Source organism: Wolffia australiana, chromosome 3 (assembly GCF_029677425.1).
Source record: "Wolffia australiana isolate 7733 chromosome 3, ASM2967742v1".
NCBI classification, from domain to species: domain Eukaryota; kingdom Viridiplantae; phylum Streptophyta; class Magnoliopsida; order Alismatales; family Araceae; genus Wolffia; species Wolffia australiana.
In genome coordinates, this window is record NC_135837.1 from 8,196,680 (window position 1) to 8,223,041 (window position 26,362).

Consider the following 26,362-nt stretch of genomic DNA (forward strand, 5'->3'; position numbering starts at 1 on the left):
TTAAATAATTGTTAAAACGCTATGGAGTTCATCATCGTCTTACCACCCCTTATCACCCTCAAGCCAATGGCCAAGTAGAAGTCTCAAACAGAGATATTAAAAAAATATTAAAGAAAATTATTAACCCTAATGAGAAGGATTGGTCGAGCAAGTTGCCTGATGCATTATGGGCGTATCGGACGGCATATAAAACTCCATTAGGAATGTCGCCATTCAGGTTAGTCTTTGGAAAAGCTTGTCACCTTCCTCGAGAAATCGAACATCGTGCTTTATGGGCTATTAAGAGACTTAATCTATCTTTAGATGATGCAGGTGAACATCGTTTATTGCAGTTGCATGAATTGGAGGAGTTGTGGAATGAAGCATATGAAAATCACTCATCTACAAATCCAAGATGAAAGCATTCCATGATCAACACATACACAGGAAAGTTTTTGCCCCTGAAAAAAAAGTCTGGTTGTATAATTCTCGACTTAAACTTTTTCCAAGGAAGCTTAAATCAAGATGGGATGGACCTTACGTCGTATGCCAACATTTTGATAACGGGTCTGTCCTCATTCGAGACCCAAAATGTGGAGCAGAATTCAAGGTCAACGGGCAGCACTTGAAACCCTTCCTCGAACACGAGCCGCATCCTCCTAATGAGGATATTACTTAAGAAGCGGCGACATCACCATCCGTTTAGAGTTCTCAATTAAGCTATTTTTTTTGTTACTTGTCTTAGGATTTGTTTTCCTTGCATTATGTTGGCTTCTTATTTTTGTTATGTCTTCTATGGTACCTTTGACCAGGTTGAGCGCGTATGTGATTCAGCAAATCAGCACTATCGCCAGGATCTTTTACTCATGATGTCATTGAGCCCAATGTCTCCAATATCACTATTTGCCCTTCTCACTTCAATTTTTTTTTAAGTTATTAGGTTATTGCATTGCGGACACTGCATGTTTTAGTTGGGGGAGGGCATCTATTTGCTAATCATACATTGAATTTTAGGAATATTACATGAATTAAACCTGCTTTGAGCCATCTTTAACATGCATATACATGAGTCATACTTTTCATCCAGTGGTTTGGGAACATGTGTAGAGAAGTTAAGCTCCTAGAGCGGATCAAGAACATGTTGAGGTGCAACACATGTGATTTTGAGCAATGTGGGTTCAATTTCAAATTGGGTAGGGTGTCTAGTAGGTGATTAGATGATGGAAAGTCTAAGGGTAGAAGCTCTATGCTGCAAAGGAGAGTGATGAGTGAATTGAGATTCCCCATTCCATCAATTCAAAATAGCCAATCCCACTTATGTATTTTGTCCCACCATTAGCCTACTCTCATTTCAAAATAGTGGGTAGTCATTCTCCAAGACCTATGCACAGAACACATCATCTCCACCCACCTCATTGTTCCACACGCTTCACGCCATATCCATCACACTTGATTCCACCACCTTACTTCCACTACCGAGGATACGCCTATCTCCCAAGTACGTCTACCTCCCTTTCCACGGTATCACTACGATACTGCGTCTTCAACTCTTTTTCTGTCCATAATTCACTCTGCATTATCTAAATCTTATTCTTCTGTCCCTTCTCTCTAGACCAATGTGATTGTTATGACACTCATGCTAGTTGTGATAAGATGTTTGAAAACCATTTAAATAATGGAAAGTGTTTCAATTTTTGTCATGCCCCCCTTAGATACAAAAAAAAAAGGAAAAGAAGAAGAAGCAGAAAGAAGTTTGAAAAAAAAAATAAAAAGAAAAAAGAAAACAAAAGAAGAAGAAGAAGAAGAAGAAGACGAAGAAAAAAAGGGGGGGTTTGACTTGCACAAATTTCTGGTGTTAATAGTCCATTCATGATCACATTGTTCTTTATCTTTGTATCATCATATTGGTCTCATCTTTTCTATCTCCCCCATTTCTTCTGAAAATCTGGGGAGTAGGTTATCGTAGGTAGCACCACATCCCGTCAACCATACATTCACCCCATTTTTGAACACTTACTCCACCCCTTCATGTTATTTCCATCTCTTGCATCAAACCCCAACAATTATGCCATATGCCCTTCTTGTTACCTTCCATTTTTTGTGCTAAAGAGGAGGAGAAAATTGGTTGCCTCTATTCTTGGGGTGGAGAAACACTAATGGGAGACAAGTACTTGGTGGCCACCACCCCGGGAGAGAGTGATCTTGCTTGCGAGAGACGTGAGGCCAGCTTCAAATGAGTGCAGAAAGTTTACCTTAGGAGTATAGCTTCATACCTAGCAACAAGTACACTCCCTTCTCATCCACTTAGGCATTCAAATCAAGGCGAAAGGAACCCCACATTCCTGAAAAGGTCGTGGCTCAAATTGTCATTTAGTGTTTTAGCTCAGCTTGTGATTGATACACTTAACACTTCCAACACCCGTTGTCTGACCTACAGGATGAAAACAATGATAATGCGGAAAAATACTTAGATGTTGCTAAGGGACTAGCAATGTCTAAGCAGGGGGGTATATGATAACACCCAAAATTCGGTTTTTATTTCATGTTATTAGCACAATTTTATGTACTGAAAGAGCATAAAAAGGGGTTGTTATCATATATTTAGATGAAAATACTGTTTTCAGGTGATTTCTGATTTTTCCCTTATTTTCTGTTAATTCTATGAATTTTAAAGGATTTATTGGAGCTCTAAATAACTATTTTTGAATGAAAATGGTAATTTTAATATTTAATTTCGAGATTTATCATCATGGGGATGAATCAGTGAATTTTCTAGAATTTTTTACAAATTTTTAGGATTTTTCTGAGATTTATTTGAATAGGAAATGTAATTATTCTAAGGAAAAAAAAGTATTTATATCATTTTCGAACTTTGAAGGGCCTTTTTGCAAAGTTTTGTTGCAAAAGACCCTCAAAACAGCTCTCGGTCGTGACTGCAAGCGTAAAGATGTGATTTAAAAAGTTTCAGGGTTTAATTGCAATTGGTTTCTTAATTGTTTTAATGTTTTAGAAAAAAAGCGGAGGAGAGAGAATGCGGGAAGGACATATACACAAATATTTCAGGGTGGCGTCCACACGTAATTTCGCATTTTATAAAGGGTTTCGCCGAAAAAAAACGTCTAAGAGCTTCTCGCGTGTCGACGTGGCAAAATAATGGCCGTCAGATAAAGATCCAACAGTGCTTGCGCATACGTCAACTACAGGAGGTAAGTTCACCGCCCGCGCGGCGCGTACAACGCGCATGCACGAGCGGTGACGTGGCTCCTGCAGATTCGTCTACGCTGGTAGAAACGCAGGGCCACGTACATGCTCTATGTATACGCATATTCCGTCTTACCTTTTTTTTGTTTATTTCTATTTTCGCCAGGGGGGTACGTGGCGCAACGAGAAGACGCCCGCCTGGAGAAGTTGAAAGTCGCTACCAATAAAAGGATGACACGTCAACGAGCGGTTAAAAGAGAAAAAAATTAAATAAATGAATTTAATCCAAGGGCTAATATTGGTTTAAATTCATTTATTCATAACTTTCAATCCAGAAGTCCGATTGAGATGATTTTTTTATGGATTTGCTCGTCTTGTCCCCTCTTTCTATCTGTACGTTGGATCATTGAGATCAAGCCTGTATTGATAGATATAAATTAATTACTCATTAGGGGTAAAATGGTAATTTATTCCATTTTACCTAGGTATAAAAGCTGAATTTCGAGAGGAGGGGGTCATTCTTGATGGTTCTCTATCACAGCTACAAGACAGAGAGGAGCCCCAGCCTGGATCAACCTGTTTGGTACATTTTCCTTCATTGTATTTGAATTTTGGTGCATTTTGAATGAAATTAGTTCAATTTATTGTTTGTTCTTCTTGATTCTGATCTGAACTTCTAAATCGCTTGGCTTGAGCGGCATGTACAAGCCCTGATTAGAATTGAGAGGAGAAATTAAGGGATTCAACTAGGCATTTAATTGCATTCCCAAAGAAAAACTCTAAAAAATTTTAACTTTGAATTCTAGGGTATTAAAACTTTAGTTTCTTTTATCCTAATCAAATAGTGTAGTAGTTAGTTCTGAATTATCCAATCTACAAAACAAACAAACCAAGTTAAAAGCCCTTCTTCTTAAGTCCCTCTGAAGTGAATTCCTTGATCCTATACCTTGGATCAATTAATTCAGCTTAGAGCTCCTAAATTCTTCAACTTTTCTCATCTCTTCTACCTTCGTCTCTCAATACTCGTTCCAATTCGGTTAAATTGCTCTTCATCGAAAATCAAGCGGTACTAATTATTGAAAATCATCAAATTGAACTCCTTGCTAGCCTCCCTTGGACGATACCTTCACTCATCACTGTGCATCTTAAGTGAGGTTTTATAAATTTTATTGCATAAGCCAAAATTTACAACGACAAGGGCTAAAAATTGCATAATTTTTACCCCTATTTTTGGCTCATCAATTGTTAAGGCCGGTGACATGGCACATTTCAATTCGTTAAGGCGAATATAAAACGCACACGTACGTGCGTATCAAAACTTACAAAATTTCTGACTTTTGAATTTTTTTTCTTTGTTTTATTTTCGCCAGGGGCCTACGTGGCGCAACAAGAATGAATTCGCCCTTAGAAGTTGAAATTTTGCCGGCCAATGAACACTCGACACATCATTGCATGTCTCAAAAGAAAATTATTAAATAAATGAATGAAATCCAATGGTTAACATTGGTTTAAATTCATTTATTAGTAACTTTTGATTCCTCTCTCCTTCCTCTCTCCTCTCTATCTCTCTCCCTCCCTCTCTCCTATCTATCTCTCTCCCTCCTTCCTCTCTCCTCCCTATCTCTCTCCCTCCTTCCTCTCTCCTTTCTATCTCTCTCCCTCCTTCCTCTCTCCTTTCTATCTCTCTCCCTCCTTCCTCTCTCCTTTCTATCTACTCTATATCTCTCTCCTTTCTCTCTCCTCTCTTTCCTTCTTCTCTCCTCTCTCTCTTTCTCCTATCTATCCTTCCTCTCTCATCTCTATCTCTCTCCTTCCTTCCTCTCTTCTCCTTTCTATCTCTCTCCTTCCGTCCTCTCTTCTCTCTCCTTCCTCTCTACTCTATATCTCTCTCCTTTCTCTCTCCTATGTATCCTTCCTCTCTCCTCTCTATCTCTCTCCTATCTATCCTTCCTCTCTCATCTCTATCTCTCTCCTTCCTTCCTCTCTTCTCTCTATCACTCTCCTTACTTCCTCGGTTCCTCCCTCCTCTATATCTCTCTCCTTCCTCTCTCCTATGTATCCTTCCTCTCTCCTCTCTCTCTCTCTCTCTCCTTCCTCTCTCTCTCTCTCTCTCCTTCCTCTCTCCTCTATATCTCTCTCCTTCCTCTCTCCTCTATATCTCTCTCCTTCCTCTCTCCTATCTATCCTTCCTCTCTCATCTCTATCTCTCTCCCTCCTTCCTCTCTCCTCTCATCTCTCTCTCCTTCCTCTCTATCTCTCTCCTTCCTTCAACTCTCTTCTCTATCTCTCTCTCATCTCCCTCGCTGTTCCTCAAAAAGGGGGCGGGTAGAACCCTAAACCTCAGCTCAGCCTCGGGATGAGGTCTCTTCTCCGCCTGATCCGCCGAGGCTACCCCCGCCATAGCCAAGATCACCTTCCCATTTCCCGCAATTTCAATCGCGCGGTTCCAATCCCCCGTTCTCTCGCATCACAACGATGTTCGTTCCCCGCCTCCTCATCTTTCTCCCATTGCGGATCATTCTCATCTTCTTCCGCTGGCGGTGAAGATGGCAGCGCTCCAAGCTCGATCGTCCCCGAAACTTCCTCATCCGTTCCCGTCGAGGATGTCTCGAACGCCGGTAAGTGGATTGTTGTCTCTGGTTCTGGGCTTTTTGATCGTTTTGGTGTTGATTTGATGCCGGGTTGGCGATTAATTTTTCTAATTCCAGGTTTTTTGATCGTTTTGGGGTTGATTTCGTCGGTGCATTCTTCGCTGGTTTTGCTACCATTTTCTTAAATTCCAGGTTTTTTGCTCGTTGTGGGGTTAATTTCGTCGGTGCATTCTTCACTGGTTTTGTTAGCATTTTCTCTAATTCCAGTTTTTAAAATTGTTTTGGGGTTAATTTCGTCGACACTTTCGTTTGATCGGACGCTTTTTTGTCGATAATTTCCTCTAATTTTAGGTTTTCTTATCGCCTTGGGGCTGATTTCGTCGGCGCATTCGTGAGATTGGACGTTTCTTTGATCGATTTTGGGTTAATTTTTACTGTGCATTCTTCAGATTTGAAACAACGGATCGAGAGGTATTACAACGGCGATGAAGATGCGTTGCCGTCTATCATGGAAGCTATCCTGCGGCGAAAGCTGACGGGAAAACACGAGGAAACAGATGATGAACTGATGGAAGAACTTCGGATGAAGCCACTCGTAGATGTTAAAGATCGAGAGTTGGAGGAGGATTTCGATGAACTTTACCCGACTGATGAGGAAATCCCTGATCTTTATAATGCTCGTAATCACGTCGAACAGAAGATGATTAAGGATGAATACTTCAACATGGATGAGAAAAAGTGGGACGGGATGGTGCATGAGGCAATTGAGAAGGGATTTGTCAAGAACACGGGAGAATGTGAGCGCATACTTGAGGATATGCTCAAGTGGGACAATCTACTCCCTGGTGAGTGCTGCTTGTTGTCGCCCATTGCATCACGATTTGAGGTTTCTTTGTTACTGATCGAATTATAAATGATAATCTGACTACGTTAGAACTGTTAGAAGGTTAAACAAATAATCCTTCCAAGTATAATTCCTTGTTGACAAGGAAGAACTGTAGAATTCTGAGAAGAGAACTGTAGAATTCTGACAAGGAAGAACGGCTATATTTTTAAAAATATAGCCGTTGGATGCTGGGCCCGATGTAAATCAGGCCCAGACATATTAGGCCCTTAATGGGCCTAATATATGGGACCCTAAGGGCCCCCACTAATGGGCCCTTAATGGGCTGTTAATGGGCCTTGCACAGGCCCATTAACTCAACCTAGAGGGATTAGTTTTTTATTATTTTCCCTAGGGTTAGGCTATTACATTTACAAGGCCTTGGGCCCAATAGTTAGTATCTCTGTCCTTAACACTCCCCCTCAAGCGCTGGAATGGATACCCATCATTCCAAGCTTGGAGAGAAATTGCCGTAGGGTTTTGCCAGGTAGCCCCTTGGTGAAGATGTCAGCACATTGATCTTCAGAGGCCACATGCTCTGTCTTTAATAATCCACGTTCCAAATGATCTTGGATGTAAAACCTGTCGATATTGACATGTTTCATCCGATCATGGTACACAGGGTCATGAGCAATGCTGATGGCGGACTTGTTGTCGCAGCGGATTGAAATTGGTTTGTCGTATTGAATCTGGAGATCGTCAAGCATGTGGCGGATCCACATTACTTCATCAATTCCCTTGGACATTGCTCTGAATTCAGCTTCGGTGCTGGATTTAGAGACAACACTTTGTTTCTTACTCCTCCAGGTGACTAGATTGCCACCTAGGAGAGTACAGTATCCTGAGGTGGATTTATAATCCATCCTGGATCCTGCAAAATCAGAGTCAGTGTATAAAACTAAATCAAGTTTACCTGTTCTTCGGTAGGTGTTAGATCGTACGGCCCAATAACCCTGTACTCGTGTATTACCGGGCCCATGTTCTATAAATGGGCCCGCTCATAGTGAAATATGACCGTTGATTCCAACGGTCATATCCCTCCAACGGTCGATCGTCAACCTCTCTAAAAGAGGGGAACATTGTGTATGATTTAGGAGTTCGCGTGGATGAAAAATATACATTTGTTTTCTTCTTGTTCAAACTCTCATGGTATCAGAGCAACGATTGTGGGCACGCAAGGTGACAACTTTCTTCTTCGTATAATTTCTATTTTCTCTTACCGGGCGACGATTTCGGCAACGATTTTTTCGTCTTCGGCGACCTCGGCGACAAGTTCTTGTGAGTACGGCGGCGATTTCTTCCTCGACGCTCTCGGCAAGTCCTTGCGAGTTCGGCGGTGATTCCTTCCTCGGCGATTTCGGCATCAACCACCCCTATCTTTCTCTACCGGCGAACCCGGCGAGCTCAGCCACCCTTGGCGAACTCGGCGAGCTCGGTGATCTCGGAGACTGTGCGGCCTCGCGATTTTACGATTTCGCGAGCTCCCGCCTCCGGAAGTATTTATTCACTCTGATTTGGGGCAAGCTACGTCCTGTGAAGACGAAGAGAGGAATTTGGCCCTATTTTTTCCTCTTGAAGCTTCATACGGCGAAATTACCCAATCAGGCTTTGTGCTTATTTTTAGGGGAAGTCCTTCTCCAATGAAGACTTGCTCCTGTTTTTCCTCTTGAAGCTTCATACGGCGAAATTACCCAATCAGGCTTTGTGCTTATTTTTAGGGGAAGTCCTTTCTCCAGTGAAGACTTGCTCCGTCGAAACTCAAGCTTCGTCTATTTTTGTGCTCCGTCTATTTGCCTCTAGATGGGAAAGTCCAGGATAGCTGAGAAGGAATCCGCGGTCACCTCCTCAACTGTCGTTAAAACAGCTGAGACACCTGCTCAGCCAAGGTTGTTTTTACCGGTCTTGGATATCAAATACAATGGAATCAATGGACAAAAATGGATAACGCTGGTCCAGAGATCCCTTAAGGCTATCTACCTGGGGAATCACCTAACAGAAGATGCTCCTTCGGAAGACGCTCCCAAACTCGAAAGAGTAATTTGGGAATCTGAAGAAGCCTTTATCACAAACTGGATGATCAAAAATATGGAACCGGATCAGGCAGACGACTATCTACTTATCGACTGCGTACGAGACTTATGGCAAGAAATTCAGAGGTCATGCGCAGAAACTCACAGTGATTATCGTGTCTATGACCTTCGTGAACAAGAAAAAGCATTGAAGCAGGGAAATCTATCAATTTCTTCTTATTCTGCAAAATTAAAAGCTATATGGAGGGAACTTGACCTTCTCTGGCCCACCGGCGACAAGAACTCTCCATCCTATCTCAGAGAAACCAAATTCAGAACCCTCACTTTTTTGATGGGGTTGAACTCAGAGTATGAGAATCTTAGAAGTCAATTGCTGCACAGAGAGAGGTTCCCCACTTTAGCAGAAGCTATCTCTGCATTGCAAGGGGCAGAGCGGCGGAAGAAACTTAACTCTAAGGATGGCGAGGCGTCTACCCCTGTCTCAGTAGCCCACTTGACCAAGAAAGGGGAACCAAGGCCCAACATGCATAATGCGGCCACATCGTCAACTCAGCACCAGAAGACCACTCCACAGGAAGGTAACTCCTCAGAACTTACTTGTGGCTATTGCAGGAAACCAGGCCACCTAAAAAGGGACTGCAGAAAATTAGCCTGGAAGGAAGAGCAGATCAGGAAAGGGACGTGGAATCCAGGGCAGCACAAGAAAGCCTATGTGGCCAGTGAAGGAGAGGAACCATCTGCCGCCAGGAAGGGGGAGGACGGAGGCGAAATTCAGAAGCTTACTCAGTCAGAAGTGAACAAGATTCTTCAAAAATTTGGCTCTACTTCACTCGTACAGTCCGGTTAGAAATTTATTTTTACTACAGTTACTAATAATACACCCACAACTGTTTCTTGGATTTTAGATTCTGGGGCGACAGACCATATGTCACCCCACAAAATGCTATTTAAAAATTATGAACTAGAAACTAATAATCTCAGAGTGTTTACTGCTAATGGTGGAATATTAGAAGTGGCAGGAAGAGGGTCAATTGAGATCAAAGGGAAATTACTGAAAGATGTTTTACATGTACCTGAATTAAAAGCCAATTTATTGTCCTTAATTCAGTTAGTAAATGATACTGGATGGCGAATTATTTTGGACTCAGATTCTTGTTTCCTATGTCTTAAGGAAACCGGACGGAAGATTTCATCTGTTAAGAGGAATGGAGGTCTTCTCTTGCTAGATGGACTAGAGGAGGACGAAAAGCAGAGAGCCACCTATATTGCCCAGAGTGAAGAGCGGATCAACCTCCTGCATAGGAGATTAGGACACCCCTCATTTCACATTTTGAAACATTCTCATCCCAACTTGTTTAAAGGGATTATTGTTGATAACTTGAACTGTGAAAGTTGCCTATTTGCGAAACACAAACGATCATCTTTTCCAGTTTCAGATCACAGAACTCAATCAGCATTTGATTGTATCCATAGTGATGTATGGGGACCTTGCTCCATTCTAGGATTATCTCATCACAAGTGTTTCATCTTATTTGTAGATGATTTCTCTAGATATACATGGGTATATCTACTGAAATCTAAAACTGAAATTCCATCTATTATCATCAAATTTTGTGCGATGATTCATACACAATTCGGAAAGAAAGTACGGATATTTAGATCAGACAATGCAATGGAATTCTTTTGTGGAAAAGTGACTAATTACATGGAAGAAGAGGGGATAATTCACCAATCCTCATGCGTGAATACCTGTTAGTTAAGTGCTTATCCTCCTCTTGGGCCCTATTCTATAAGCCCTTTAGGAGCTCTTATTTCCTCTCACTCATAGGGTATAAATACCCTAATGTAAGCCACTTACTTCCTTATGTCAATCTATTCTCTCATTTCTCAACCTCCATCGACCCTTCTTCTCCTCCAAACTCTCTAGGGTTTGTCATGGTATCAGAGCTCTAGGGCTCCTGATCTTCCCTCTCCTCTCTAGGGTTTGACATCACCCTTTAGGGTTTGAGATCCCTTGATCTCACCCTCCCTCCCTCCTCACAGCCAGCCGCACAGCAGCAAGCCGCGCAACAGCAAGCTGCCGCGCGACCAGCCCGTCGCACAGCAGCAAGCCGCCGCGCCGCCCGCGCAGCAGCCAGCACAGCCGCGCAGCAGCAAGCCGCGCGACCAGCCAGCCGCGCGACCAGCCGCCGCGCACAGCCAGCCGCCGCGCGACCAGCCAGCAGCGCAGCAGCCAGCCGCGCGACCAGCCGCGCGCACAGCCAGCCGCGCGACCAGCCAGCAGCGCAGCAGCCAGCGCGCGACCAGCCAGCCGCGCGACCAGCCGCCAGCGCACAGCCAGCCGCCGCGACCAGCCAGCAGCGCAGCCGCCAGCCGCGCGACCAGCCAGCCGCGCGACCAGCCAGCCGCGCGACCAGCCGCGCAGCAGCCAGCCGCGCGCTCAGCCAGCAGCGCAGCAGCCAGCCGCCGCGCGACCGCCAGCCGCGCAGCAGCAAGCCGCGCAGCAGCAGCCGCCGCGCGCGACCAGCCAGTCGCGCAGCAGCAAGCCGCCACAGCCCGCTCCGCAGCCAGCACAGCCGCCGCAGCCAGCCGTGTAGCCAGCCGCACAGCCAGCCGCACAGCCAGCCGCGCAGCCAGCTGCACCGCCAGCCGCGCAGCCAGCCGCACAGCCAGCCGCGCAGCCAGCCGCACAGCCAGTCGCGCAGCCAGCCGCGCAGTCAGCCGCGCAGAGACCGACATAGAGACCATGCCTTACACAGAGACCGACTTTGCGGAGAAGCCGCTCTCCTACAAGATCACTCATCCGTTGCCTCTGGTCCCGGAATCAACTCTTCTCCGCGGCCCGAATCTTCTGCAGTGGTCTCGCTTCATCGAGACCACCCTCAAATCCCGTCAACTGTACAAGCACTGCACCGAGCATCCCTTGACCGCCGATCACCCTCACTATGCGGCTTGGGACGCCGAGGAGCAGTTCATCCTTGGGTGGCTGTCCACGTTCACATTGGCCCCCGATTTCCGCGACCGCTTTCCCCATCAGAAAACGGTCAAAGGGTTTTGGGACCAAGCCACGAAATTTTGCGGGCGGGAGAATGATTGGTGGCGCATCTACGCCCTCGCTGCTCAAGCTTCCAACCTGAAACAGGGCTCTCTGTCGATCTCCGATTATGCTCTCGCACACAAGAAGGCGTGGGATGAAGTGGACCACTACCTGCCAACGGACGACCCCAAGTGCAAGACCTATCAGAACATGCTTATCCTGCGCATCATGGGGTTTCTCAACGGCCTAAACCGGGAATATGAGGCCATTCGTCGTCGGGCCCTGCACAACAAAGATGGCCCTCCGGATCTCGAGACGTTGGTTCAGGAGCTCCAGGAGGAAGAGAGTCATCTCCTTCTCCATGGGACTCCCACCTCCGACCCGGCTGAGTCCTCTGCGCTTCTGGCAGCACCTGCTGCCGCTGCTGGGCAGTCCTCGGCCCTCTTACCGACTCCGGCAGCCGCTGCCCGCCCTGCAAAAACACCCGTCTGCACCTATTGCGGGAAGCCGGGCCACTGGAAAAACAAGTGCACTAAACGTCTCAACGACTGGCGAAAGAAGAAAGAGGCGGACAGCAAGGCCATGTTGGCCCAATCTGAATCTTCCCCGGCCCCGAGCACGTCTACCACGGCTCTGGACAGCATCCAAGCCGAGCTTGCCCGGCTCCGTGATCAGGTGGCCGCCATGCAGCCTTCTTCGACCGCCTACTTCGGCACATTTGGTGCGTCTCCCTCCCCTGCCGACACTTGGTATTGCGGCCATACGGCATCTCACTCGCCGGTCGTATCGGACACGACTTGGGTGCTTGACTCGGGGGCCACTGAGCACATGACCCCCTCAACACTCGGTTCGCTCTCGTCCGGCATAGTGGTGCACGTACTGTTCTCACGGCCGGGGTGGGCGACTCTGGCGTGGCTGGAATCGGGCAGTCTATGTGGACGGCCTTGGTGTGGTCCGCAACGTCCTCCACGCGTTCCCGACCTGCGGGCTGTACTTCTGTCACCACAACGCCTTGTTGATGCCGTCCAGTGCTCATTTCATCTCCAACCTGACGGCATGTTTCTGTCTGACAAGGTCGGCCGGACTACACGGATTAGGCGGGAGAACGGGCTGCTGTTGCTGGATGATGGGGGACGGTCGCAGTGCTTCGCGGTGCACCGGCCACTTCGGACGGGGGCCGAGCAGCGGTGGGGCCGACTCCTGATGATGCACCAGCGGCTGGGCCACCCGCCTTTTGCGACTCTTCACCGTCTTTCCCCTGAATTATGTTCTGGCTTGGACCTTAAGACCTTGGTGTGTGACGCTTGTCAGTTGGCGAAGCATCGCCGTTCTTCCTTCACTCCGTCCTCGGCTCACACATCTGTCCCGCTGTTCCGGGTGCATAGCGACGTGTGGGGACCTGCCCCGAAACCTAGCTTGAAAGGTCATCGGTACTTCCTTCTACTTGTGGACGAGGCAACTTCGCTATACGTGGTCTACCTCCTCACCGCGAAGTCGGAAGTTGCGCCAGAATGTCCGTCATTTTTGTGCGATGGTGGCGGCGCAGTTTGGTCGGGTATCCAGCGGTTTCGCTCGGATAATGCCGCGACTTCTTCAACAACGACCTCGACGCCTTCTTCGCCGCCCGGGGGATCCTCCACGAATCTTCATGCCCTGCCACCCCGGAGCAGAACGGACTAGCCGAACGTCGCATCGGCTATGTCACCTCGACGGCCCGGACGCTCCTTATCGACGCTAAGGCCCCATGGCCGTATTGGGGTGATGCCGTCCTGACGAGCACCCATCTCGTCAATCGCATTCCCACCCAGCTGTTGGCGTTCTCTACCCCCCTGGACCGGATGAGCGCGGCCTTCCCCGACACGTGCCTGCGGACGGGTCTCTTGCCACGGATATTCGGCTGCACGGCATATGTCCACGACACGTCTCCGGGCCGGACAAAGCTTGACGCTCGTGCTGTTCGGTGCGTCTTCGTTGGGTACTCCTCTCTTCAGAAGGGGTATCGGTGCTACCATCCGCCGTCTCGGCGATACTTCATCTCGGCAAATGTCACCTTTGCCGAGCATGAACCCTATTTTGGGGACCACTCTTCCTCATCCCGCCTCCCGTTGGATGCGGCCCCCTCGGCTCCCCACTTGGGGCCCGTTCCTTTCTTGGAGCCCACCGCTCCCGCATCTTCTTCCTCATTCCATGATCCCTCTCCCTTTGATTCTTCTCCGTCGGTGACCCCCGAGGGCCCTTGGGCGTGCTGTCCTCCCCATCTTTGCTTCCCGCCATCCGGCATGCTCCTCCTCTTCCTCCTTCCTCCGATCAGTCCTCTCGAGTCATCCTCCTCGCTTCCCGTTCGCCTCCTCCCTTGATGACCCTTTCCTTCCTCCCATGACGCGTCTTCTTCCCCTGCTCCGTTATCTGATTCTCCCGTGGAGGTTTCTCGTCCTCCTCCCGAGGACTCCCCCTCCCCCACTGCTTCCGCTCATCTTCCATTGGCCGAGCCATCCTCAACCTCTCTCGACGATGACGACCAGTTGGGATGGCCCATTGCCCTCCGGAAAGGGGTTCGTCAGTGCACTCAGACGCCCCGTTATCCTCTTTCGCATTTTCTTTCCTTCGACCGGCTGAGTACTCCCTACCGGCTGTTTCTTGCTCGCATCGAGTCGGATCCCATCCCTCGCCGCTTAGCCGATGCTATCGCTTCTCCTCATTGGAAAGCGGCGATGGACGAGGAGATGCAGTCCCTACTCCGAAACCGCACTTGGAACATCGTCCCCCTCCCTCTTGGCAAGCGGGCGGTGGATTGCAAGTGGGTCCACACCAAGAAGCATCATGCGGATGGCACCCTTGAGCGCTACAAGTCTCGACTTGTGGCTCGCGGGTTCACCCAATCTTACGGAGTGGACTACTTCGAGACGTTCTCCCCTGTGGCGAAGATGGAGACCGTTCGCCTCCTCCTGGCCCTCGCGGCTCACTTCCGGTGGGCTATCCGACAGTTCGACGTCAAGAACGCCTTCTTGCATGGCGACTTGACGGAGGAGGTGTACATGCAGCAGCCCCCGGGTTACTCTCTCGGCCCCCCTGGCCACGTCTGCCGACTGCGGAAGTCCCTTTATGGACTAAAGCAGTCTCCGCGCATGTGGTTCGGCCGGTTCTCCGCTGTTCTGAAAGCCGAAGGGTACACTCAGAGCAACGGAGATGCCACTTTGTTCTTCCGCCACCGTCCGACCGGGATCTCCATCCTTGCTGTGTATGTCGACGACATCCTCATCACGGGATCAGATGCTGCTGAAGCCGTTCGTCTTAGCACCGCCCTGGCCAAGGAATTTGAGATCAAGGCCCTTGGCCTTCTCCGATATTTCCTCGGCCTTGAGGTGGCGTACTCCTCACGGGGCCTCTTTGTTTCACAGCAGAAGTACGCCGTCGACTTGCTGACTTTGACAGGGATGACCGGGTGTGCGCCCGTGAGCACTCCTATCGACCCCAACGTCAAGTTGGGCAAGGGCGAGGACTCTCCTTTGACGAATGCTCACCGCTATCAGCAGTTGGTGGGCAAACTCCTACCTGACTCACACTCGGCCCGACATTGCATTTGCGGTCAACCTGCTCAGTCAGTTCATGCACTCACCGAGGGAGATCCACAGTCAAGCCGCCCACCGGGTACTTTCGTATCTCAAGGGCTGCCCGGGCAAGGGACTCCTCTTCCCTCATAGCTCGGACAAGACGGTGAAGGTGTACACCGATGCCGATTTTGCTGGCTCCGTTGTGGATTGTCGGTCTACCACGGGGTACTGCACGTTCGTTCTTGGCAGCCTCGTCAGCTGGAAAAGTAGCAAGCAGGACAAGGTGTCCCGCTCCAGTGCCGAGGCCGAATTTCGTGCTCTTGCTGATGGGGCAGCCGAGGGACAGTGGATCCACAACATCCTCGCCGATCTTCACGTGAAGTATGTGGGACCAATCCACTTCTTCTGTGACAACAAATCCACTATCGCCTTAGCCAAGAACCCCGGACAGCAAGGGCGCATCAAGCACATGGAGCGCAACCGCTATTTCTTCAAGGAACGTATGGACGAGGGGCTCTTCGACCTCGAATACGTCTCCTCTGCTGACCAGGCAGCGGATGTCCTCACCAAGGGACTGTCCCGGCCGCTGCTTCAACATGCTGTATCCAAGCTCAATATGGACGACATCCATACTTCGCTTGCGGGGGGGTGTTAGTTAAGTGCTTATCCTCCTCTTGGGCCCTATTCTATAAGCCCTTTAGGAGCTCTTATTTCCTCTCACTCATAGGGTATAAATACCCTAATGTAAGCCACTTACTTCCTTATGTCAATCTATTCTCTCATTTCTCAACCTCCATCGACCCTTCTTCTCCTCCAAACTCTCTAGGGTTTGTCAATACCCCTCAGCAAAATGGACTTGCTGAACGAAAGATTGGTCATATAATGTCTTCAGCCAGGGCTCTGTTATTTCATGGGAATTGCCCCAAGAACTATTGGGCTGAAGCAGTCGCAACAGCTACTCATCTTATCAATAGGACGGCCTCACAGATATTAAATTATCATGCTCCTATTGATCTTTTATCTGCTGAATTTCCACATTTATCTTTAAGAACTAACCTCCCAGCCAAGGTGTTTGGCTGTGTTGTATATGTTCAAGTTCATCATGCAGGGAAGTTGGACCATCGAGCCCTAAGATGTGTGTTTCTGGGATATTCGTCAACCCAGAAAGGTTATAAATGTTATCATCCAGGTTCAAGGAAGATCTTCATTACCGCAGACGTGAAGTTTGATGAAGCCCAAATGTTTCATGTTCATTCGGAACGGTCAGAGGCGTATTTAGAATCTTCGGAGCCAGAAAATGATAGTATGCAGCGAAGCCTCTCCTCAGCATCAGAAACTTATGATAAGGACATGGCTATAAGTACTTCTCCAAGTCCCCCTGAGGAGGAGGAGGAGCCTTATAGACCACGTGACAACTCAATTACAACAATACTGCCGGTAGAAGAAGAAGATTCAGGAAACGCTGGTTGGTCCATTGCCATAAGCAAGGGAGTTCGAAACTGCACGAAGACAAAACTCTATCCAGTCAGAAATTATTTATCTTACTCCCGGCTCTCTCCAGAGTATACTCAAGTGATTCAAGCCCTGATGACAGTATCTATTCCGAAGAATGTGACCGAAGCAATGTCATCTGCAGAATGGAAGACAGCTATGGAAGAAGAAATGGCAGCACTGAAGAGAAATGGTACTTGGGAGATGGGCCCACTCCCACCCGGAAAGACACTAGTAGGAAGTCGATGGGTATTCACTTTAAAATATCACTCAGATGGGTCAGTGGCCAGACACAAAGCTCGTTTGGCTCTCTCCAGAGTATACTCAAGTGATTCAAGCCCTGATGACAGTATCTATTCCGAAGAATGTGACCGAAGCAATGTCATCTGCAGAATGGAAGACAGCTATGGAAGAAGAAATGGCAGCACTGAAGAGAAATGGTACTTGGGAGATGGGCCCACTCCCACCCGGAAAGACACTAGTAGGAAGTCGATGGGTATTCACTTTAAAATATCACTCAGATGGGTCAGTGGCCAGACACAAAGCTCGTTTGGTGGCACAAGGACATACTCAATCTTATGGCATTGACTACAACGAAACCTTTGCCCCAGTTGCAAAACTAAACACGGTTCCGGTATTAATAGCACTCGCAGCAATATTTAATTGGAAGCTCTATCAAAATGCCTTCTTACATGGAGAATTGAAAGAAGAAGTGTATATGGCACCTCCTCCTGGATATTGTTTGAGCCAAAATTCAGGGGTTGTGTGTCACCTCAAGAAGTCCTTATATGGACTGAAACAATCGCCGAGAGCATGGTTCGGAAGATTTTCAGCAGTAATGTTAGCAGTGGGATTCTTCCAAAGTGAGGGTGACCATACATTGTTTATAAAGCATGGCAAGGATGGGAAGATTGCAATTTTAATTGTGTATGTTGACGACATCATCATTACTGGAGATGACTACACTGAAATTCAGAATTTGGAGAAACATCTTTCACTATCCTTTGACATAAAGGCACTCGGTTTAATGACATATTTCCTGGGAATTGAAGTGGCCTACTCTCGGGCAGGGATCGTACTTTCTCAGCATAAGTATATCCTTGATTTGTTAAAGGAAACAGGGAAGCTGGATTGTCGACCAGCAGCTACACCAGTGGATAGTAATGTTACGTTAAAAGCCGAACAAAGTGAGAAAGACACACCAGTAAACAAAACTTCATTTCAACGTCTCATTGGTAAGCTACTTTATCTCAACCACACTCGGCCGGATATTATTTTCGCAGTCAACTCTCTCAGTCAATTCATGAATGATCCCCGGGAATCACATCAACGTGTAGCAGATCGCATCCTAGCCTACCTGAAGGGGTCAATTGGACTTGGCCTATTATTTAACAGAGGAAGCGAGCCAAGTGTAGTTCTCTACACGGGTTCTGACTATGCAGGATCATTTGAGGACAGCCGGTCTACATCTGGTTATTGCAGTTTCATAGGAGGGAATCTTGTTACATGGCGTAGTAAGAAACAGAAGGAGGTCTCTTTATCCAGCGCAGAAGCTGAACTCCGAGCACTGAAGAAGGGAGTATGTGAAGGAATGTGGCTTAATGGTATCTTGCAGGATTTGAAAGTTTTTCCAGATAGAGGAATGACTCTGCACTCCGATAGCAAATCAGCAATTGCTATGGCAAAAAACCCAGTTCAACATGAAAGAACGAAGCATGCAAGGGTGGCTCGACACTACATCAAACAAAGCATCAACGAGGGGTTCATTATACCTCACTACATTCCGTCTCTGGAGCAGATCGCGGATATTTTCACCAAAGGGATTCCTGGTCCACAGTTTCAAGCATTGGTGTCCAAGTTGGGCATGATCAACATCTATACCCAACTTGAGGGGGGGTGTTAGATCGTACGGCCCAATAACCCTGTACTCGTGTATTACCGGGTCCATGTTCTATAAATGGGCCCGCTCATAGTGAAATATGACCGTTGATTCCAACGGTCATATCCCTCCAACGGTCGATCGTCAACCTCTCTAAAAGAGGGGAACATTGTGTATGATTTAGGAGTTCGTGTGGATGAAAAATATACATTTGTTTTCTTCTTGTTCAAACTCTCAGTAGGTGATGCCCAGTAGATGAAAAATATACATTTGTTTAGATACCTGAGAACTCTGGTAGCAGCTTGGAAATGAGAAATACGAGGTGAATGCATAAATTGGCTGAGGACATTAACAGTATAACATATGTCGGGTCGTGTATGAGATAAATACAGGAGTTTGCCAATAAGTTTCTGATAAGCGGTGACATCAACTTTTTGTTCAGTGTTATCAAGGAGAAGATGGTGATTAGCCTCGATTGGAATTTCACTAATCCGACAATTATGGTGTTTGGTTTCTTCAAGGAGTTCTAGGATATACTTCTGCTGAGTCAGAAGTAGTCCTTCAGAGGATCGGGCAAATTCAATGCCTAAGAAGTACTTTAAGGTTCCTAATTGTTTGACCTGGAATACAGAACTGAGGTGTTTTTCCAGGTTATTAATTTCGGCTATGTTACTTCCAGTGATGATAATATCATCAACATAAACAAGAAGAAGAGTTAATAAGGAGGAAGAATGTTTAAAGAAGAGAGTATGTTCACCATTGCATTGACGATAGCCCAAATTCTTCATAGCTTGGGTGAACTTACCAAACCATGCCCTTGGGGACTGTTTTAAACCATATAAAGCCTTTTTTAATCTACATACTTTACCTGATAGTTTGGTATCACCATACCCTGGTGGGAGAGTCATATAGATCTCCTCTTTTAGCTCCCCACGAAGGAAAGCATTCTTAATATCATACTGCTTTAGAGCCCAGTCAAAGTGGACAGCTAAAGAAATAATAATTCGAATGGTATTCATCTTAGCTACTGGGGCTAATGTCTCCTGGTAGTCAATGCCGTAGGTCTGGGTGAAGCCCTTAGCAACAAGCCTTGCCTTTGGTTTGTTGGTGACTTCCATAGTACATTTCAGTGTAAGCACCCATCGACACTCAACAGCCCTTTTTCCTTTTGGGAGATCCACTATGTCCCAAGTATCATTTAATAGGAGAGCTCTCATCTCCTCATCCATAGCCTCCTTCCAATGAGGAATTTGTAAAGCCTCTTGGGGAGTTTTAGGAATATATCTTTCTTGGATATTGAGAAGGAAGGTTTTATACTCAGGTGACACTGCAGTAAACTGCAGAAAATTTGATGCAGTGTATGGCCGAGGTTTAACACAGGATCGTTTACCCTTTCTGAGGGCGATAGACCATTCACCTGTACCACTTCCAATGTCTGGTTGGAGAGCAGTAGGATCTGTACTTGGTTGAGGAAATGTTGAGAATGGTTCTTCCTCAACATGAGTGGGTTGAGAGGCAGATTCATCTACTGGCCAAGTATCTGATGATGGACTAGCTGTTGTCTCAGATTTCTCTAAGACAACAGGAGTTTGTATATCAGACCCTGGAAGACTAGTAGATGGAAGTAGGCGGAGCTCAGACTGCTGAATTTGAGACTGATCCAGAAGATCAGTATCAGATTCAGGAGATTCTAAGGTTTCATCATAAAGTTTTTTCAGATAATTAAGGTCCCGAAGGGTGTCGTGTTTAGTGGTTTTATAATAGAAGGTGGTTTCATCAAAGATAACATCTTTTGAGACCATATATTTTCTTGTGATTGGATGATAAACTTTATATCCTTTTTGGGTGTTTGAATAGCCCAAAAATACACATTTCAGTCCTTTGGAGGACCACTTATTTTGCTTATGTCCAGGATTGTGGACATAGGCAACACAGCCAAATATTTTAGTTGATAGGCCATTTTTCAGTCTAACAGTGGGAAAGTGCTGCTCAAGAATCTGTACTGGAGTTTGTAAGTTCAGATTCTTAGAGGGTAATCGGTTGATAAGGTGAGTGGCAGACATAACTGCAAATCCCCATAAGTTCAGAGGCATACTAGCTTGGATAAGAAGGGTTCTAGCCTTATCAACTAAGTCACCTATCTTCCTCTCAGCAAGTCCATTCTGCTGAGGGGTATAGGGACAAGAAGTTTCATGAAGTATTCCCTTAGATGCTAGGAATTCCCTTAAATCTCCATTAAGGAAACCCTTAGCATTGTCAGTTCTTATTCCCTTTATAGTACTCCCAAACTGATGTTCGATAAGAGCACAAACATTCTTAACACACTTGGTTACTTCAGACTTTTGTTTGAGTAGATACATCCAAGTGAACCTACTGTGATCATCGGTGCATATTAAAAAATACTTATGCCCTAATAAATCACTAGTAGGAGATGGACCCCAAACATCGCAATGAAGTAGTTGGAAAGGAATATTAGCTCGATTATTACTAACCGGATAAGTTGCTCTCTTAAATTTACCTAACTGGCAAGCATCACAGATTAAGAATTTCATATCAATATCCTTAAACGAGAGGGATAAAGTTGTTTAAGAAGATGAAAAGAGGGATGACCCATCCGCTGATGGGTCTCCATGATCTTCTCCACTGATGATGCTTGTGCAGTAGCTACTTTTGGTCCCGTCCATTGAGATGACTCTGGTCCAGGGAGATAATAGAGTCCTTGTTGAACTCTAGCTAGCCCAAGGACCTTGTGACATAGATAAGCATCAATGTCATCAAAAAGGATAGTGAATTGTTGTATTTTTGCTAATTTCTGAACAGAAATAAGACTAATAAACAGTTTTGGGACATATAATGCATAGGAGATATTTCCTATGGGTGGTAAGTTCATTTGTCCAAAACCAGCAACAGGCATTAAAGACCCATCTGCTGTTTGGACATACTTTCCTGGGGCCATTGACTCATATGTAGTAAATAAATCTTTCGAATGAGTCATATGGTCAGTTGTCCCAGAGTCAAGTATCCATGCCATTTTTGAGTTTTGTGTAAAATTGTTTAAACTAGTGAGAAGTTTAGAGTTACCAGAGTTCGCCATTGATGTGGATCCGATAATGGAGCTGTTAGTAGAGCTGACCATGCTCTCCAGGTTCTGCAGCTTCTGCAGGACCATCTGGAAATCTTCAAGTGCAGGTGGAGTGTCGGAAGTGTCTCCCCCTTGCTGAGAATTCTGGGCCAGATGAGCTTTAGCGATGTGAGGAGGCTTTCCATGAAGCCTCCAACACTTCTCACGAAGATGTCCCGGCCTTTTGCAGTAAGTGCACACCCAATCTTCCCTGGATCCCCGTCCAGGGTCAGTTCGTGGCACGTCTTGTCTCTGCTGTGGCCTGTGGTTAGATCCAGGGGTGTTGAAGTTCTTGGAGGCATAGGCCCCATGAGCTGGGCCAGATGTCTTTTCTCGGAGGATGCGGCTTTCATCTGTCATAAGTTTTGAAACTGCTTCATCAAAAGTAGGCTCTACTGCTTGATTGTAGAGCTGGCTTCTGCAGACTTCGAATTCGGAGTTTACACTAAAGAGGAGTTGGCAGAGGCGGAGAGTAGACCACTGAGCTCTTGCCACTGGGTCTGTTGACTGCGGCCAGACATGATCTAGCTCGGTGAAGATATTCCTCAGCTCATTTGCATGAGCCTTGACGCTTTTCTCTCCCTGTCGGATAGAAAAAGATTGGTAAAGAAGATCAATAATTTTGGCCTTGTCACCTTGTTTTGAGTGGTCCCTGTTGACTGCCTCCCACAACCCTTTGGCAGTGGCATAACCGGAGTAAGAGGGGCCTTGATCAGTCGCCAATGTGTCAAGGAGCCAGCCAAAGACGATTTCCTCCTCAATTATCCATTTGGGAAAGTGAGGAGACGTTCTGGGAGGTGCAACCTCTGTAAGATGATGGCTGAGTCCTCGAGGTGCCAAGGCTGCCTGAACTCGCTGGGCCCACAGGAGAAAGTTATTTCCATTGAAGATGGCGCATTTGGCCATCAACGGCAAGGAGGTAAGCCATCGATCCGTGGAGATGACGGCCTGCCTTTCAGTAAAAGGTAGGGTTTCTTGCGGAGCCGGAGCAGGAGAAAGAATCTGGTCATTGGTGTTAGCCATAACAGTAATTTTGCAGTAACTTTGCAAGTAAAAATACTTCCTTTGAAGCCCTCTCCTCTTAGAAAGGATCAAGAAGATTCTGCCCTTTTGAAGGTACCTCCAGTGGATGTTCTTTGAATGCAAGGAAGTTAGCAGGCTTGACAGAGTTCTGCAAGCAGCGGTTTGCAACGGTGAGCCTCAAAAAACTCTGTAGATGCAGCGGAAGCAACTCTCTGGATGCCTTAGGAAGCCTCCCGTAGGATGCCCTTAAGCTCCAGAAAAAATACCAAAGACAGGATCAGGAATCCTGCTCTGATACCATGTTAGAAGGTTAAACAAATAATCCTTCCAAGTATAATTCCTTGTTGACAAGGAAGAACTGTAGAATTCTGAGAAGAGAACTGTAGAATTCTGACAAGGAAGAACGGCTATATTTTTAAAAATATAGCCGTTGGATGCTGGGCCCGATGTAAATCAGGCCCAGACATATTAGGCCCTTAATGGGCCTAATACATGGGACCCTAAGGGCCCCCACTAATGGGCCCTTAATGGGCTGTTAATGGACCTTGCACAGGCCCATTAACTCAACCTAGAGGGATTAGTTTTTTATTATTTTCCCTAGGGTTAGGCTATTACATTTACAAGGCCTTGGGCCCAATAGTTAGTATCTCTGTCCTTAACAAGAACTATTGTTACTGCTTGAATGCGTTCACCTGGAAGTTATTTTCCAATTTTTTATCAACGCATGACGTCATAACTTATTTATTGATGTATTTTCCAAGTCAATGATATCAACGCATGAGGTTATTTTCCAATTTTTAGTTATTGATGGCGTTCTAGCTAAACAGAGCAGTTATAACCATCGTTAACTCTTGATGAAATCTCATTGAACAGGGGTTTTTTGCTGTTAGATGACCCAATAGCTTGTTCAACTCATGGGGGTTTTTGTTGGTTTGTAAAGAAACTCCTCTTGTATAGGTGAAAAGTTGGCAGGAAACTAGTTGTGAGTCTCGCTGAAAAAGGATTATCTTGATGGGTTAGGGCATTTGTGGAACCTTATGGATGGGGTATATTTGTTGTAGAATCTCCTTTTGTATTATGTTTGTCTTTTAGGAATCCATCTGTATCCATTTTTTTTGGTAAACTAGCACTTGCGCTACAGGGTATCAAGGTTGTCCTTTAACTGTTTTGATTTCACTCCTTGCGGATCAATGTGTAAGAGTTTAATGACGTTATAAACATCTCTTTGTATTTTTTGGAACTGTTAATTATTCCTAATTCATGATGTAGCTGGTAACGGAGATTCAATGTGTTCTGTATTGACTGATTTTCTTTTAGAGGATATAAAGAAGAAGATTGAGGCAAAGTTTCATGAACTCGGAGATATGTGCGAAAGAGGAGATCTTCAGCCTGAAGAAGCTTATGAGCTCTTTAAAGAGTTCGAGGATAAAGTCGTTCTGGAATGTGCGGAGAAGATGGAGAGAAACGAGTCCGAGGAGAATGAGTTGTCTGACAGAGTTGTAAGTGGCGACAACTCTGTCGACCCTCCTGGCGAGGGACCCATATTGAAGTGGGAAACTCGGGCAGTCTTCGTTCCTGGGGGGGATTCATGGCATCCAAAGAACAGAAAAGTCAAGCTCTCAGTCAACGTGAAAGAACTGGATCTTTCTAGGCATGCCTTCCGAAGGCTCAGGGAGATTGTTGGAAAGAGATATAACCCGGGGAGAGATGAGCTTGTTCTTATTAGCGAGAGGTATGCCAGCCCCTTATATTTCCGCTTTTACTGCTTTTTAATTTTCTATTCCTTTTTCCTCGATGTCGACCAACCCTTGTCGATGGTGGGTGTTCACGGTTTCTTGGGTGCTTGATGATGACGTAAATGGGGTTTCCTGAATGTTGGTGTTGATGATTGATAAAATTGTCAATGTAACACTAGGGTTGCGACAATGTCAATAGCATCAGGTTGACTCTAACAGATACTGATGTCATCTCTTTGATGATGAGGTTAACTACTTTTTAAGTGGTTGAGGATGCCGTTGATGATGTCAGGCATGGTGGACAGTAGATGTTGTCGTTAACATTGATGGCTGTTGTCACTGGTGATGTATTGTTAACATCACAGACTACCTGACATATCAACACTGTCTTCCCTACTTTTCAGTTTGAGCTTGGTTTGGTTTTGAGCACCGTTTTCAATTGTGTCTTAGAAAAAAATTAGGGTTCAGGGGTTGGGTTTCGTCAGCCGGCGTGATCCATGGGCTGACTAACACGAGCCAACCAAGAGACTGGGTCAGAGATTGGGTTGGCTCGGTTGGCGAGCAACCCAGCCCAGTTGGCCCATTAATCTGATTAATTTGGGTTGGCTGGATATGTAGGTCGATAAGGTTATGCTATCTGGTCGGTCAATAAGAATTGACATAGTAAAGAATCCTTGTTTTTTATTTTTTATTTTAAAAAGAATCGATGCTTTAAAAATGTTTTATTAGTTGTAATATGTGACTACTCGACCTGGTCCAATCAAGAGCTTGGGTTGAGGGTCTGATCAAGTAAGTTTGCAGCCGACTTTTGGGTGAGTAGAATCCTTATTATCATGTGCTCCAATACCGTCAAAAGAGTTTTTCTCATAGTTCAAAAAAAAAAATCTTTTTTCTCCAATTTCGGAGAGAGGGGTCTTTCTCTGCTTAGCTGATATAACCGAAACCTTTGCAATGATTTTGAAGTGGACCTCTTTGATATCAGATTTGAGCATCGAGAAGAGAACAGGAAGGACTGCCTGAGGACACTTTATGCTCTGATTGACGAGGCCCATAAGGCCGATAATTTAGTAGAAGAGACCCGAAATGCATACATTAAAGACAGACTCAGAGCTAACCCTCAGTTTATGGAAAGACTGCGCCAAAAGTTCGCTCAAGTTCCTACCCAATTAACATCTTCTTCTGCTCCTTTGTAAGTTTATTTTGTCCTTGAAGATAGAGTTTCATTCGTTTGGACTTTCATCTGTTTCATTTGTCTTTTTTTTCTCTTTTCTCTTTTACTGTCTGAAATCTCTGGATTTAGTCGGGGAGAGGACATGAAGCTGGGAATTATTAAATTTCTTCGAGGAAACTTCAAACATAGGTTGACCTCCTATATCAGCTGAATTTTTAGAAGGATAATAATGAAAAGCTGGATATTGCTTTTAGATATAGAGGAAGGTCATATTGAGGTCGGTCTTGTATATTTGGGTGAAAATTTGGAAGTATCACAATGAAAAGGCGCAGTGATTTATATCTCTTGGAAACGATGCTTTCCTTGGTTGGTCTTATTAACTTTGTCTCATAATCATTGCCCATGATTTTTTGAAAGGCAATAATCGTAGCTCATGGTGGACTCTGGCTGGTGAATTCGATAGATTTATTTAAAATATTTCTTTTCAATCGTAGCTCATTTTTTATGATATTTCTTTTCAACCTAGACTCTGGTAGGTGAGCCCAAAGTTTTTAATTTTGATATTTTTAGTTCTCATAATGATAATTATCACTGGATGGAAATTATTATTTTCTGGAATTGTGTTTTCTTGTGGTATTCTTCTTTCAATTTCCTCTTTCCGCCAAATAT

The 26,362-nt window shown here is 45.8% G+C and overlaps 3 protein-coding genes across 3 annotated transcripts; all 3 read left to right on the forward strand.

The window, feature by feature from the left end:
• Positions 1-5,301: 5,301 nt before the first annotated feature.
• On the forward strand, positions 5,302-25,788 carry LOC144700846 (uncharacterized). Its single transcript, XM_078572398.1, has 4 exons — positions 5,302-5,798; positions 6,221-6,616; positions 24,104-24,518; positions 25,505-25,788. Exons 1-4 carry the CDS (start codon positions 5,537-5,539, stop codon positions 25,713-25,715), a joined length of 1,284 nt encoding a protein of 427 aa, XP_078428524.1. The 5' UTR covers positions 5,302-5,536; the 3' UTR covers positions 25,716-25,788.
• Positions 6,642-10,923, forward strand: LOC144700847 (uncharacterized). The gene is made up of 2 exons (XM_078572399.1): positions 6,642-9,526; positions 9,856-10,923. Exons 1-2 carry the CDS (start codon positions 8,455-8,457, stop codon positions 9,882-9,884), a joined length of 1,101 nt encoding a protein of 366 aa, XP_078428525.1. The 5' UTR covers positions 6,642-8,454; the 3' UTR covers positions 9,885-10,923.
• Positions 11,287-13,078, forward strand: LOC144700845 (uncharacterized). The gene is made up of 2 exons (XM_078572397.1): positions 11,287-12,442; positions 12,796-13,078. The coding sequence occupies exons 1-2, from the start codon at positions 11,431-11,433 to the stop codon at positions 12,816-12,818; spliced, it is 1,035 nt and encodes a 344-aa protein (XP_078428523.1). The 5' UTR covers positions 11,287-11,430; the 3' UTR covers positions 12,819-13,078.
• Positions 25,789-26,362: the final 574 nt, after the last annotated feature.